Raw genomic sequence first — 16,599 nt, forward strand, 5'->3', positions numbered from 1 at the left:
CCTGGGTCAGTGATGACCAACAGCAGGTGCTGCAGACACTGACGGATGCCTGACCTCAGTTTCCTTGACGTAAATAGATGGTTAGGACCTTAATATTGCAGTCGCTTCCTTCCTCCAAGGGAGGACGTCTGAGTGGCTTCGCTGAGAGGTAGCAGCCTGGGACAGCGGAAGCACAGAAAATGTGGAAGTTTTAAAAAGGGTGATATTGTTTGATCCCTGTGCCTTTCTATGAAAGAGACAATACTCTAAGGCTATTTGCTCCTCTTTGCTTGTACTTAACTTTGATGAATACCTACATCTTTTGATGGCAAAACGACTCATAAAATAGGAGTATAGTAAGTACATATGAGCATGTAAAAAATAATTTATGTGAAGTATGTAATAAAATGCCTCAAACGCACATTATTCACCTCGGGGATAAGAAGATGTCGAGGATGGGGTTGGTTGCCAAATCCATAGTGTTTATATAAAACTCTTCAGTCATAAAGGGGAATCAGCTACTTTAGGAACCCGAACTTTCTGTTCATTCTTCCATCCAGATTAAATAAATCCCAGCTTTGTGTCTTTCCTATCAGCTGTGCTTCTGTGTCACACTTTCTTCCATCATATTTTTCCCCACTTTCTTGGGCCTTTTCATGGCCACCTTGGCTGTTGGTAAACTGGCCTAGCTAGTGTGTGAGACAGGCAGCCTCCGCAACAGAACCAGTCTCAATTTCTTTTTGACTTTCTTATTTATTTTGCATTCCCAAACGAAATAGCCAGTGAAAATGGCATTGCCCTTGGAGCAGAGAACTTTGATTCATTAACGCATTTCCTAGAAATTTTGTTTCCTTTTTTTCCGCCCTTTGGTCATGCCTGTTTGTCCTGTCTCATTTGCTTTTACTTATTCTGGAATATATCCCATCTTTTGGTCACAATACGCCCTCAACCAATGGGTGAAGCTCTATCATGATTCTCTGAATGAGCTTTTCGGAAGTATATAATTATCTTATCTTCCTACAGAAGATAGCTTCCTGAAATAACAATGAGCTATAGGCGTGTCTCTCGGTGCATTGTACTTGAAGTCTCCGCTGATTCTGAAGTTTCTCCCCCAAATCAGCCTGGACTCCTCATTCCAAGGAGCAAAAGCTTGGGCTGCTTTGTAGCTTTTAATTTGCTAGGTTTGGTTACTCTGCATTAGCATGTTTAATAAACTGAATCTTCTGACGTATTTCTGTTTTTAAGAAGGCTATATGATTGGAGAATTTAGAAAAGCACTTCCATCCGAGAAACGCAGAGCCCCTCTGAGTCATCGGTCAGAGCTAACCATGACAGGCATTGCCCTATTAACTATTAGCTAAGTCCTCTGAAGTCAGGAATCCTATTCATTCTCTTGCTGCTGCTATAATAAATTAGCCCCAATTTAGGGGTTAAAGCAATACAAATTTATTACCTGACAGTTCTGGAGGTCAGAAGGTGAAAATCAAGTTCTCTGGGCTAAAGTGAAGGAGTTGGCAGGGCTGGTTCCTTCTGGAGGCTCTGAGGGGAGAATCCGTTGCTTCTCCTGTTACACCTCTTCCTACTCACTCATCTCCTGCCCCCTCCTAAAAGAACCTTTGCAGTTATGCTGGGCCTGCCCAAATACTCCAGGATAATCTCCCCATCTCAGGATCCTCGACTTCATCATATCTTCAAAGTCTCTTTTGCCATATGCAGGGGTTCTGGGCATCTTTGGGGCCATTGTCCTGCAGACAACAGCACCATGACCCCTTTCTCTAGTGACTTTCTTTGGCCTCTCCCCTTGAGGTCGGGCTGACTCACAGCAGGGTGGGGAGATGTTCGCAGGGTGGCTGCCGATGCCCTGTGAAGCGCCCATGCCCAGCTCCCAGCCCTCAGTGGCCTGCGGTGACAGCCAGGTCTCAGTTGCCTCCCCAGGACCACCAAATGTGTCACGCGGTGTCCTGGTGCCCCATCACCATTCCCCAAATGCTTGCCGACCCACCTTCCTCACCCTGCCTTCTTTCCTTCTCAGCATCGTGTTAGTGCCGGGAGGCCTCCGTGTCAGCAAGCTGAGAGGGAAACTGAGGCAAGATGTCGGGCCGGAGCGGGAAGAAGAAAATGTCCAAGCTGTCCCGTTCAGCCAGGGCCGGTGTCATCTTCCCCGTGGGGAGGCTGATGCGTTACCTGAAGAAAGGGACCTTCAAGTACCGGATCAGCGTGGGTGCTCCCGTCTACATGGCGGCAGTCATCGAGTACCTGGCAGGTAACGTGTCACCCCTCCCGGCTCCCCGCCCCTGCCACCCCAGGACAGGGAGGATCGCTTCCCTCAGCAGCTGGCTCGAGGCTCCTGGGGGTGCTAATGGGGTTTCCGCTTGCCTGCTTGGCTAAGATTCATTCTGCAGCCTTTAGGGGAGGGCATAATGACAGGTAATCAACATGGAAAGAAGAGAACGCGCCATCAAATGGCTTTTCTAGACCAGCCGTGGAAAAGGTGTGTCTTGCTTTAGGTTAACACAGCCCGTAAAAGTCTAGGTTCCCGCAGAAGAGAAACTCCAGGGAAGATTGGGGGTGGAGGATGCGGGGTGCTACTCATTTTGTAACAGGGGGTCTTCACTTTGCTTCGAGGTCCTGACTGAGCGTTGGGTGTCCTGGTGTATAGGAACTAGGGCTTGTTGTCCGTAAATAGTGTGGACCCCACATCAGAACCAGCTCCAGCCAGGTCCATGAAGCCCATAATGTTCTAGTTGCACTCTCCTTTGTGTACAATGGTCCATGAGAAATAATTTCCCATATTGGTTGTTAACATTGTTTTTTTACTAAGATGAGATTTTTGCTGTGTGTGGTCTTTATATATTTGAGTAACTTCCTGTTTAGCTTTCTTTTTTTTTTTTCTTTTATTTGATAGAAAAAGAGAGAGAACACAAGCAGGGGAAGAGGGGCAGTGGCAGGCAGAGGGAGAGGGAGAAGCAGGCTTCCCGCTGAGCAAGGAGCTCGATGCGGGGCTCGATCCCAGGACCCCGGGATCATGACCTGAGCCGAAGGCAGCCGCTTAACCGACTGAGCCGACTCCCAGGCTCCCCCAGCTTTCTTTTTTTTTTTTAAGATTTATTTCTCTAAATAAAGAGAGAGAGTGCACAAGTGGGGGGAGGGGCAGAGGGAGAGAGAGAAGCCTCAAGCAGACGCCCCGCTGAGCGCAGAGCCCGACACGGGGCTCGATCTCGATGAGATCGTGACCTGAGCCAAAACCAAGAGTTGGACACTTAACCGACTGAGCCACCCAGGCAACCCCCCACCGCTGAGCTTTCTTATTGTTGGTCTGTCACAGTTAAACAAAAACCATACTTCAAAATTTCAAGGATGCTTTTAAAAGATATAAAAATATATAAAATATTTATAAATAAAATATATAAAAATAAAAATATGAATAAGTAAATGTGATTAGTTCCTTGACGGGTCATTTTAGCCATGAACAACAATGTCTTTGACTCTGCCCAAGGTTAACAAATCCCCCAGGTGCCAGGTTTAAATCCCTTGGGCAGTCCTCTGGGCAAAGCAAACCTCCCCAAACTATCTCCCCCAGAAACCGAGCCCCCTGTAGCCACAGCATGAGCACCCATGGGTGTGGCAAGGCTGGACCCAGTTTCTGGCCCAGGTCCCTCTTCCCCTCCTGCTTCTCCCTCAAGAGCAATCTCTTCCTGCTCTTCGATGCTCAATCCTTTTCTGCCCTCTTGGTCCCCCATCTGTCACCAAGCAACGTTAGCAATGAAAGGTTTGCTTTGCTCCACCCGTGGAAGCCTTCTCTCCTTGGAGCTTCCTCAGGCAGACCTTGGCATCTTAAGCCTGTCTCTTATTGTGAAATGAAAGGCTTGTCCCTGGGCTAAAAGTTTTTCACTGGCACCCTTTAGGAGGTTGGAGAGAAGGGGGGGAGGGCTCCGTAAGTTGGTCCAATCAAGTGTGAGAGAGCAGTGTTTTCAAAGCGCCAATCATCCCGGGGATCTTGTTGACAAGGTCTGGGGTGGGGCCTGAGACCTGGCGTTTCTAATGCGCTCCCAGCAGATGCTGATGCTGGTCCAGGGACTGCTCAGAGGAGCGAGACTCTAGCCAGGCTTGTAGCAGCAACAGCCTAAACGCTTGAGGATGCTTGTTTAAAAGGCAGGATCCTGGCTGCACCCCCCCCCCCAACCTCCACCCCACATACACACCCTGTGGTCTGATTCCCTGGGTCTGGAATGGGACCTGGGAATCTGATGGAAAAATCTGCCGGCTCAGAGAAGGAAAGATGAACGAAGCTTTAAAACTACCTGTTAGGTGCATATCACCCAGTGAGACTGGGAGACACGGAGTAACCAGAGATCCTATAGCCTCCAAGCAGGGAGTGGGGGTTCCCTGAGGACGTTGGATCCTAAGCCGCGTACTTCTACTACACTACAATGCCCCATTATAATGTTGGTATACTCAAACAATAGTTAAGTATATCCCTTGCCCCCACTCGGTGAAGGTCTAAACTTGGTGCATAACAGAACAAACTTTGGCCTTTTGAATCACTGGCATCTCTGTTAGTCTATGGTTCCGATAAAAGCTGATGTTTTCCTGTTCATTCATTTAACAAATACTTGTTAAGCATCAACATGTCAGTGTACACAGCAAGTCCTTAGACTCTTCCCTGGTATTAGAATCAGACCACTGATATGATTTTAAATTTATCTCGGATTAGAGCCACCGGACCCCATAGCAATGCATACTAAAGCCCCGACGTCACACTCTGGACTTGGAGCCAGCACATCTTTAAAGATTTATAATATCCCCCAAAGTAGAACCAATTTTTCAAATTGATTACTCATCATCCTCCATTCAGTCAACAATCTTTTGTTGAACACTTCCTATATGCCCGGTGCTCTCGATGCTGAGGCTACAGCACAGACCAAACAGGCAGGAATCCCTGCCCTCGAGCAGATGCATTCTGGGGACGAGAAGCAGCAAACAAATAAGTGAAGTGTGTGTGATTCTCAGATGGTGACAAGAGCTAGGGGACAAACAAAGCCAGGAAGGAGAAAGAGATGTTCGGGAATGGGGAGGCGAGCGGGGTGTGTGAATTGCGCTAGCGAGTCGGAGGCCCAGCTGGGTGCGGGCAGGGAGTGGGCATGCGCGTGTCTGCGGCCGGCGCTCCAGGCAGGGGGAAGGCGGGTGCAGGGATTTGGAGGAGCACCAGTGGGCCGGACGCTGGGGCCGAGGGAGGGGCTTGGCCTGTAGAGGAGGCCCGAGAAGAATGGGCGGGTGGGGGAGAAGAGCTTGCAGTGGGAGTTCTGGAGGGTTTCTAGCGGAGGTGGAAGTGATGTGACCCTGTGGGGAGAGGGTACCAGGGCGGAAGCAGGGTAAGTAGCAAGAAGGCTCTTGCAGAGATCCGGTGAGTGGGCAGCGAAGGTACCGAGAGGCGGTCAGAGTGCCGGTATATTGTGGAGGCAAAGCCAACAGGGTTTGCCAATGTGTTGGACATGAACTAGGAGAGAGGATGAGCACCTGGAAGGAGGCTGTTGCCATTAACACTGCGTTCCCGGGGCCAGTCCCAACAGCCAACAGGGTCCTGGGCCAAGAGGAGGAGGTGAGGTGGATCCTCTGAAGCCCAGGCCTATTTTCTGTGTCCCTTCCTTCCCTTCCTGTCAGTTTAAATCTGGTGTATCGGTTTACCAGCTCTGTTACCTTGGGCTAATTCCTGAACCTCTCTGAGTTTCAGGTGTTTCCAGACCTAACTCATTTAACTCCATTCATGAACTAACGTATATAAAATGCCCGGTGCATAGGATACACTCAATAAATGGTCATTCTTCTGCTGTCCCTTCTGTTAAGAGCTGATGAAATCATTCAGGGCAAAGATAATGACCAACTCCATTAACGTGTTATATTTTGGGGCTGTACTTCATTTTACTGAAACAAAAAGTTTTAAGCCAAAAGAATGAATCATTATTAGTAGAATTGCAGGCCATTGTTGAGTAAGTAAAAGGGGGGGGTGTTACTTTTGGGGTGGGGTGGTGGCCATCAATTGATTTTGTTTATGAAAGGAGGTTCAAAGCATGAGAGCGTCCTGTCACCCTTGAAATGACCATCAACATTCATGACACAAATCTTAACTGAGCTTCTCCTTTGGATCAGGCCTTGAAGATGCAGAAGAAAACAGAGAGACTGGGTCCTGCCTCGGAAGGCAGGGTTTGCTGACCAGCTGGGCTGAGGAGCATGAAGCACAGCACAATAAGTTGGCATGCATGCTGGGCAGGGAAGTGACAAGAGCTTTGGAAAGCGTGTGTGAGGTGGGGTGCAGGGGGCTGCCTCTTGTAAAGTAAGAGTTGTTAGGACCAAAACCAGGTTCGCAACCCTGGTTTTTCTTACATTGATTGGTTTAAAATCCTGAGGACTAGGCTCACCTCCAGAGATTCTGGGGGTATGTTTTAGGCATCAGGATTTTTTTTAAAGCTCCCCCAAATTATTTTGGTGGCAGGCAGGGTGGAGAATTAGTAGGCATTAGTAGATTCTGATGGGGGATTGAGCTAGGGGGAGATTTTCAGATGGGGTAGAAACGAGGATGAAGACCCGAAGTTTAGAGGAAGTGTGTGGCCCCTTCCAGAACCTGGAGGAGGTTCTTACCTGGAGCAGAGCTGGGAAATGGGAGGGGGTAAGAGACGAGATGGGTAATGGGCAGGCGGATCCTTGAGGGCCGTGATGAAAATGTGTATGTTATGCACACACATGTACACATGGGTATAGAAAGGAGGAGGGAGCATCTGGGAGACATCACTTGGGCTTTAGGTGAACGGTTGGTAGGAAGCAAGATCAGAATCCAGGAAACCATTGGGGGCTGTTTTTGTGTCACTTCTGAGAATTGATAGTGGCCAGGACAGGGGTATGCAGAGGGGATGATGAGAAGAAATGGACAAATTGGAGAGGTACGTGGGGGGCTAGAGTCAGCTCTGCTCAGTGATGGATTGGATGGGGGGGGAAGGGCATCAAGGAAGGCATGAATCTTTGAGGCTTGGTCTGGCTACTTTCTTCAAGCCAAGCTGCTATGGGTTGAGGAGTGGAGATGGGGACTCCACTGTAAGAGGACTGGCCAAGGGGACAAGAAGAGGAAAGTAGTTGGTCCATGAGAATGGTACCTGTCGCTGAAGCAGGAAACAATGGGGGAGAAACAGGGTGCAGGGTGAGGGGCTCAGTGGGGGGCCCATAGGTTTCGGGTCTCTGCAAGGTGCCCTGGAGGACAAATTCTGGCTCTGCCACTTATCAGCTGAGGACTGTGAGGTGTGTCGTTTTACCCTCATAGTGTCATGGTGAGGACTACATAAGACAATGCACGGAAGGGGCTTAGCAGTGCTTGGGGTACATGGTAGCAACTCACCCCTGGGGCTAGTGCTGTTATTGAGTGAAGCCCTACTGCGTGTGTCTGGAAGTACAGATGGGGGCATCGTGGGCAGACTGCAGTAAAGGCCGGCTGAGCGAGCGAGGCCACCCAGAGAGAGTGTGGCGACAAGACTGGGGAGCCTGGGACCAGCCGGAGCAGCACCTATGTTGCACAGGTTTCTGGGCCAAGTAGGGGGGAGCGTGGCGAGGGAGGCTGAGGAGGGCAACAAAGTTAAGGAGGAATGGCTCACAGGAGAGTCAGTGTCTGGGAAACCAAGGAAAGGTAACCATCAGTAGGGATGCCAATAAAACCAGACAAGGACAACAGATCTAGCCACCTCAAGGTCATGGTGACCCTGATGGGGATGGTGTGGGTGATCCAAGCCAAACTGCAGTGGGTTGAGGAGCTGGATGGGACAGGAGACAAAGAGGGTGGGGACTCTTTTAGGGAGTTTGGCTCAGAAGAGGGGAAGAGAGAGGTTGACAGCTGGTGATGTGGCAGGTGGGAGAGGGTGTGACATGGAAGAGGCTTGAACCTGGGGTCTTCACATTCAGTCTTCAGCTTCCCTAACCAAACCTGAACTTCAGCATTTCCTTCCTTTATGAATTGGGCAATAAACCACAGTAGCGTGTCAACAACACCTGGGGCTTTTTGACCAATTGAAATCACTGATGATTTCTTATTACAGTCACCTTGTTACAGATATATAGAAATATCATTTATACTTCTTACTTCAAAATCACAGTAGTTATTAGACCTGCCACTAGATCTTGTTACTTAATGTGTTAATAAAGAAGCACACAGACTGCTATATTCCAGATTTTTTAATACTTTGAAAATTACATTTTAGTATCATTGGTTTTCTTTGTCATCCTATGTATTTTATTTTATGCATTTAAAAGTTTATCCTGACACTCATTAGGGTGGTTATTAAAAGAATTACAATTGTTGATGAGGAGGTAGAGAATTGCAACCCTTGTGCATTGCTGGTAGGAAGGTAAACTGGTGTAGTTGCTGTGGAAAACAGTTTGTGGTTCCTCAAAAAGTTAAACAGAGAGTTCAGCCAAGAAATCAAAGAAGAAATAAACAAGTACATGGAAACAAATGAAAATGAAAATACAACAATGCAAAACCTTTGGGATGCAGCAAAAGTGGTCCTAAGAGGAAAGTTCATAGCAATACAGGCCTAACGCAAGAAACAAGAAAAATCTCAAATAAACAGCCTAACCTTACACCTACAGGAACTAGAAAAAGAAGAACAAACAAAACCCAAAACTAGCAGAAGGAAGGAAATAATAAAGATTAGAGCATAAATAAATGATAGAGAAACTAAAAAAACTTTAGAACAGATCAATGAAACCAGGAGCTGGTTCTTTGAAAAGATCAACAAAATTGATAAACCTCTAGCCAGACTCATTTAAAAAGAGAGAGAGAGAAGACTCCCATAAAGAAAATCACAAATGAGAGGAAAAATACCAACTAACACTACAGAAAGACAAAGGATTATAAGAGAGTATTATCAAAAACTATATGTCGGGGCGCCTTGGTGGCTCAGTTGTTAAGCGTCTGCCTTCAACTCAGGTCATGATCCCAGGGTCCTGGGATCAAGCCCCGCATCTGGGTCCCTGCTCAGGGGGAAGACTGCTTCTCCCTCTCCCTCTGCCTGTTGCTTGTGTTCCCTCTCTCGCTGTCTCTCTCTGTTAAATAAATTTTAAAAATAAAATAAAATAAACTATATGCCAACAAATTGGACAACCTAGAAGAAATGGATAAATTCCTAGAAACCTATAACCTTCCAAAACCAAAGCAGGAAGAAATAGAAAGTTTGAACAGAACAGTTGCCAGCAAAGAAATTGAAGCAATAATGAAAAAACTTCCAGCAAACAAAAGTCCAGGACCAGACGGCTTCACAGGCAAATTCTACCAAACATGTAAGGAAGAGTTAATACTATTCTTCTCAAACTATTCCAGAAAATATAAGAGGAAAGAAAACTTCCAGATTCATTCTGTGAGGCCAGCATTACCCTGACACCAAAACCAGATAAAGACACCACAAAAAAAGAGAACTACAGGCCAATATCTCTGGTGAACATAGATGCAAAATTCTTTAACAAAATACTAGCAAACTGTATTCACCATGATCAAGTAGGATTTATTCCCAGGATGCAAGGGTGGTTCAATATTTACAAATCAATCAGTGTGATACATTGCATCAGTAAGAGAAAGGATAAGAACCATATGACCATTTCAATAGATGCATAAGGAGCGTTTGATAAAGTATAACATCCATTCATGATAAAAACCCTCAAAGAAGTCGGTTTAGAGGGAACATACCTCACTATAATAAAAGCCTTATATGAAAAATCCACAGCAAACATCATACTCAATGGGGAAAAACTGAGAGGTTTTCCTCTATGGTCAGGTATAAGGCAAGTATGTCCACTCACCACTTTTATTCAACATAGTAGTGGAAGTCCTAGATATAGCAATCAGACAACAAAAAGAAATAAAGGGCATCCAAATTGGTCTGGAAGAAGTAAAACTATTTGCACTATTTGCAGACAACATGACATCTATATAGAAAACCCTAAAGACTCCACAAAAAAAACTACTAGAACTGATAAATGAATTCAGTAAGGTCGCAGCATACAAAATCAATGTACAGAAATCTGTTGCATTTCTATACACTAATAATGAAGCAGCAGGAAGAGAAATTAAGAAAACAATGCCATTTACAACTGCACCAAAAATCATAAAGTACCTAGGAATAAACCTAACCAAAGAGGTGAAAGACCTGTATTCTGAAAACTATAAAACATTGATGAAAGAAATTGAAGATAACAAAAAGAAATGGATTGGAAGAACAAGTATTGTTAAAATGTCCATACTACCCAGAGCAATCTATAGCTTTTATGCAATCCCTGTCAAATACCAACAGCATTTTTCACAGAACTGGAGCAAACAACCCTAAAATTTGTATGGAACCACAGAAGACCCTGAATAGTCAAAGCAATCTTGAAAAAGAAAAACAAAACTGGAGGCATCACAATTCCAGACTTCAAGTTATACTACAAAACTGTAGTCATCAAAACAGCATGGGACTGGCAGGAAAATAGACACAAAGATCAATGGAGCAGAGTAGAAAACCCAGAAATGAACCCAGAATTATATGGTCAATGTTCGACAAAGCAGGAAAGAATATCCAATGGGGAAAAAAGATGGTCTCTTCAACAAATGGTGTTGGGAGGACTGGACAGCTACCTGCAAAAGAATGTAACTGGACCACTTCTTACACCATACCCAAAAATAAACTTTAAATGGATTAAAGACCTAAATGTAAGACCTGAAACCATAAAAATCCTTGAAGAGAGCACAGGCAATAACTTCTCTAAAATCGGCCATAGCAACATTTTTCTAGATATGTCTCCTGAGGCAAGGAAAATAAAAGCAAAATTAAACTATTAGGACCACATCAAAATAAAAAGCTTGTGGGGCACCTGGGTAGATCAGTCAGTTGAGTGTCTGACTCTTGATTTCGGACCAGGTCATGATCTCAGGGCCCCAAGATGGAGCCCCATGTCGGCTCCATGCTCCGCCGGGAGTCTGCTTGAGATTCTCTCTCTCTCCCTCCCCCTCTAGCCCTCCCCCACCCTGTGCACTTGTGTGCACACTCTCTCTCTTTCTAAAATAAATAAATCTTTTAAAATAAAATAAAATAAAAGCTTCTGCACAGCAAAGGAAACAATCAATAAAACTAAAAGAGAGCCTACTGAATGGGGGAAGATATTTGCAAATGACATCTGATAAAGGGTTAGTATCGAAAATATATTTTAGGGGCACCTGGGTGGCTCAGTCATTGAGCGTCTCTGCCTTCGGCTCAGGTCATGATCCCAGGGTCCTGGGATCGAGTCCTGCATCGGGCTCCCTGCTCAGCGGGAAGACTGCTTCTCCCTCCCCCACTCCCCCTGCTTGTGTTCCCTCTCTCACTGTGTCTCTCTCTGTCAAATAAATAAATAAAATCTAAAAAAAAAAAAGAAAATATATTTTAAAAAACTTATACAACTCAACACTCAAAAAACGAATAATCCAATTTAAAAATGGACAGAAGACATCCAGACGGCCAACAGACACATGAAAATATGCTCAACATCACTCATCATCAGGGAGATATACATCAAAACCACAATGAGATATCACCTCACAATCAAAAACACAAGAAACAACAGGTGTTGGCCAGGATGTGGAGAAAAAGGAACACTTGTACACTGTTGGTGGGAATGCAAACTGGTGCAGCCAGTCTGGAAACTAGTATGGAGATTCCTCAAAAATTAAAAAAGAACTACTCTACAATCCAGCAATCGCACTACTGGGTATTTACCAAAAAAAATACAAAAACATGAATTCAAAGGGATACATGCACCCCTATGTTTATTGCAGCATCATTTACAATAGCCAAATTATGGAAGCAACCCAAGATATCTATTGATAGATGAATGGTTAAAGAAGGGAATATTACTCAGCCATCAAAAAGAATGACATCTTGCTATTTGCAATGTTGTGGATGGAGCTAGAGAGTATTATGCTAAGCCAAATAAGTCAGTCAGAGAAAGACAAATACCATATGATTTCACTCATATGTAGAATTTAGGAAACAAATCAAATGAACAAAAGAAAAAAAAGAGAGAGACAAGCCAAGAGTCACTCTTTTTTTAATTTTTTTTAAAGATTTTATTTATTTATTTGACAGAGACAGACAAAGCGAGAGCAGGAACACAAGCAGGGGGAGTGGAAGAGGAAGAAGCAGGCTTCCTGCTGAGCAGGAAGCCCAATGCAGGACTCGATCCCAGGACCCTGGGACCATGACCTGAGCCGAAGGCAGATGCTTAACGACTGAGCCACCCAGGCGCCCCAAGAATAAGAGTCTTAACTACAGAGAACACACTGATGGTTACCAGAAGGGAGGTGGGTGGGGGGATGGGTGAAATAGGTGATGGGGATTAAGGAGTGCACTTGTTGTGATGAGCACCGGGTGTTGTATGGAAGTGTTGAATCACTATATTGTACACCTGAAACTAATACTACACTCTGTTAACTATATTGGAATTAAAGATAAAATGCTTAAGTTAAAAAAAAAAGTTAAACGTGGAATTATCATATGACCCAGCAATTCCACTCCTGGGTATATGCCCGCCCAAAAGAATTGAAATCAGAGACTTAAACAGATATTTATACACAAATATTCATACGGCATTATACACAGTAGCCAAAAAATGGAAACAACCCAAGTGTCCATCAACAGATGAATGGTAAACAAAATGTGGTCTGTCCATGCAATGGAGTGTTACTCAGCCCTGAAAAGAAAGGAAGTTCCAAAACCTGCTCCACGTGGCTGAGCCTTGAAGACTTTCTGCAAAATGAGATCGAAATACGCGGACATAACAAGACAAATTTTACACGATTCCACTTTGATGCAGTATCAGAGTAGTGAAATTTATAGAGACAGAGCATGGAGAGGCCGTTGTAGGGGCCGAGGGGGATGGGCATTATAGTTAATGGGCACGGAGCTTCCATTTAGGATGCGGAAGTGCTGGAGATGGATGGTGGGGACGGTTGCACAATACTGGGAATGTAATTGATGCCACTGAGTTATTCACTTAGAAATGGTAAATTTCATGTTCTGTATATTTTATCACAATTTTAAAAAACGCTTTATCCTGAAAAGGGGTCCATAGGCCTCACCAGACTACCGAAGGAGTTCCTGGCACCAACAAGGGTGCAGCCTCCCTGGCAGAGGGAGAGAAGCTAGAGATGCTGGAGACAAGTGGCCCATTGGGGAAGTGGGGACCCTGGAACCTCTGGAGCTGGCTGGAGGTTCTGGTTGAAGGGGGTAGGTCCCTCCTCTGGCTTCCAGAAGGAGAGGAGCCCATATAGGCACATTGGCCTGTGGCCGACACCCTCCTACACGCACAGAGCATCACCTTCACTGTCTCCTCATAAAACAGCTGATGTTCTGGGACCCGCCGGGCCTGTGTGGGTGATTTCCTGTGGCCAGCTTACGTCTCCCCTCAGATTCATGACTGTGGGCTCTGAAGGTCCTCTCTCCTCACTCGGTGCCTTGGAAAGGGGACCTGGAGTCACAGGCATGGCCAGTAAGAGGAGGCTGGGGGCTACTTCACTAAAAAAGAAAGTCGCACAAATTTTCAGCTACTCTGGGCGAGAGAGAGCAGTCTGCCTTGCGTGATCTTTCCGGACTGGGCCCGGGTTCACACATCACCACGATGTTAGAGCCATGCAGTGTTTCTAGTCCCAAGAAAGGGGGAGGAGGTTGTACAACCTGGTGGCAGATGCATGCTGAACTGCTCATCTAGAATGTCCCTTCCACCTGAGACAGCCTCAAGCCTCCCAGAATGGACATCACATTCATACTTCAGTTTGTCAATCTGTAAGTGTTGGTCCAGTTCACATCTCGAATAAAAGTGAGGGAAGATGGACTGAAAAAGCAAACCCCCAATTCTGGAAAATAGTTTTGTATTTACCAACAGTAGATATAACATAAATGTAAGATGTTGAAAATGAATAATTTAAATCATTTTTGTAGTGAGGAAACGTTCTGTCACATATTTTTAATTGATAGGACAAATAGGTTTTTAAAAAAGCTTGAATTTCAGGTCATCTTCAGTCATTGTGTCACATAGAAACCCATCATTTACATCATTTCCAGACAATCGGGTCTCTCCATTTAACAGCAAGCATTTCTTTATCTACTAATTTTCATTTATTACATTTATGTTGTGAAAAGATCACTTTGGCATCCAGGGCCACATGTACGGTTGTGCAGGTTGTACACTGTGCAAGGACCCGCAGCAAAGGGAGTATCACTCCACTCATAGACCTCCAAGATTTGTATATTTATTATGAACACTGCCAGCAGATGGCAGTAAAGGGTGTTATTCTAACGAAATCAGGGAAGTAAAGTATCTGGCAGAAGGGTCATCTAATTTGTACAAAGGTGCCTATGGGCCAGCAGTGGCCTTGTTGGCATGGATCTGGAGGAAGACAAAAATGGGGGGGGGGAACCATTTGGACAGCCATGACAACTATCTGGGCTCAAAGAGAAGAGGGCCTCAACTCAGGTAATGGCAGCAGGTGCGGAGAAGAGGGGCAAATGTGTGTGACTCGTGAGGCCAAGAGGAGGTGAGATGGGAAAGGGGAGGGAAGGACTCCCAGGTCTCTGGGAGGAGCTATATGTGGATAGAGCTGCCACCCCCAAGGAAATGATTTGGATTTGGGGACGTGGTGAGTTCGATTTACCTGTGGAACATCCAAGGGAGGCCGTCCAGGTAACATCACATCAGGACTGGAGGTGCGGATCTGGTGGCATGGGCATGTGGGAAGCTAGAGCCATGAATGGATGGGGTTTCCCTGGAAGACTGCATGGCCTGGGCAGACCAGAGGGCCCAGACAGACCCCTGGGGGCACCATCACCTCATGGGCAAATGGGCAAGGAAGAAGGGGTTGAGGAAGGAGACAGTCTTGAAGGTGTGGCCACTCTGTGCCCTCTGTCCCAGCCCGACAGTTACTGCACTATTTCCCATCTCCTGTGGGCTGGGGTATCCAATGTTGTTTAGACTGTGGACAAAATGAGAGGACCCAACTCTTCCAAGATTATGTGGATGATGAACTTTCCAACATGTTCTCGTTTGGCTACAGAAATCATTTTTTTTACGACCAGATTCTAAGCTGTATTTCAGATGGTTCTTATTGCTGGAAGTGTGACTTCCGAGAATATAGAAGTCTATAGACTTCCATGGAAGTCTCCACCACTTAACAGAATAATAATCTTCTCACAAAATTTTCAGCAAAACAAATTTGTGCTGTATACATCCATTTTTCCTACTGACTGCCAGTAGAAGGATACTTATGTTCTCAAGATCAATAAAATCACTCAAGAATGTAATAAACATTTATAGTTCGTGTGAATATATTGGTCATAATAACGTTTGAAAATATTAATAATAATTAATGCTATTTCAGACATTTAAACCATGAAGTCCTTGTCCCAAGGAATGGTCAGACCAAATATCCAACAGAGAAGTCCTTGGTCTAGATTTTCAGCTGTGTATTATTAAGAAGTTTTTCTCTTTCTAGAGCAAAAGTCTACCTCTGCTTTTGTGCTAGAGCACAGAATCGAGGTTTTTCTCTCCTCTAACTGATTTGGGAAGGGCTAGTACGGGAGCCCAGTGGCATGCTGGCCGAGCCGAGCCTGTGTGCCCCGCACGGGACTGCCCACTGCATCACTCCCTCAGCCTCTGGCCAGGCTGCCTTGGATTCCGGCGGGCTGTCCATCTGTGAATCCAATGTCCATGCATCTGTCTGTCTGTCAAGCTGAAAATAACCCGACCTCAGGCGCTTCCTGAAGGCTCCAAGTCTGTAGGGCTTCCCATTTAGCCCAGCCTCTCATGCTGATAGCTAATTTGCGGAACTTGGCAGGACGCTTACGGTCCTCTAAGTGCGGGTGACATGGGCAGGAAAGTGGTAGTCCAAGATGCTAAATTAAATTCTGTTGCTCAGAAGCTTAAAAGTGGGAGGCTCCTTGACCCCCCCATCCAATCTAGAAAAAAGGGTGAGAGGAGTGCTCCTTCCTCCCAGGTGTGGGGCCCCCAAGATGAGCAGGTGCAGGCAACTCCTTTTTATTGTGCACAATGGGGAGCTGTACATTTTAACCTAGAGTCGAAAAAGCCAGCCTATTAGTGAAAGCTTTATAACTACATTTCTTTGTGATGGGTACCCTTCTTGTAAGGGAAAGAAAGGGTTGGGCAGCAGCTTGAATGCAGCCAACCAGATGACCTAATAGGGCATGAATTTCAAATACTCTATCCCATTGTCCCAACAAATGTGCTCATACTTCTCAAACTACAGTCCCCCAGCCTTTGATTCCAAAAACACAACCACCATATAAATGGATTGTTAGTAAACACGATATTCATTGCTTAATAACCTGGAAAAGATATTGTGAGAATGAATTTGCAGTGATTTAGCACTTTTCATTATGGAAATTCTATATAAATATTTAACTCTAATGCATATTTTATTCTAATTTTTTGTTAATCACATTTGCTTAGTTAATATGGCATACTTACACAGTTTTTTTTATTGCCATAGATTTTTATGAGTGATGGCAATTTCATGTGCTATTTATTTGAAATTAGGTTGATTGTAAAGACTCACACAGA

At 45.2% G+C, this 16,599-nt stretch overlaps 1 protein-coding gene across 1 annotated transcript in view; it reads left to right on the forward strand.

The window, feature by feature from the left end:
- Positions 1–16,599, forward strand: part of LOC116644310 (core histone macro-H2A.2) — a 49,930-nt gene that overhangs the window by 17,586 nt on the left and 15,745 nt on the right. Inside the window, exon 2 of the mRNA XM_032423813.1 lies at positions 2,012–2,242. Within this exon, the coding sequence (XP_032279704.1) occupies positions 2,071–2,242 (172 nt within the window). The 5' untranslated portion in view covers positions 2,012–2,070. The remainder of the gene's footprint in view (positions 1–2,011; positions 2,243–16,599) is intronic.

Source organism: Phoca vitulina, unplaced genomic scaffold, assembly GCF_004348235.1.
Source record: "Phoca vitulina isolate PV1807 unplaced genomic scaffold, GSC_HSeal_1.0 scaffold29, whole genome shotgun sequence".
NCBI classification, from domain to species: Eukaryota; Metazoa; Chordata; class Mammalia; order Carnivora; family Phocidae; genus Phoca; species Phoca vitulina.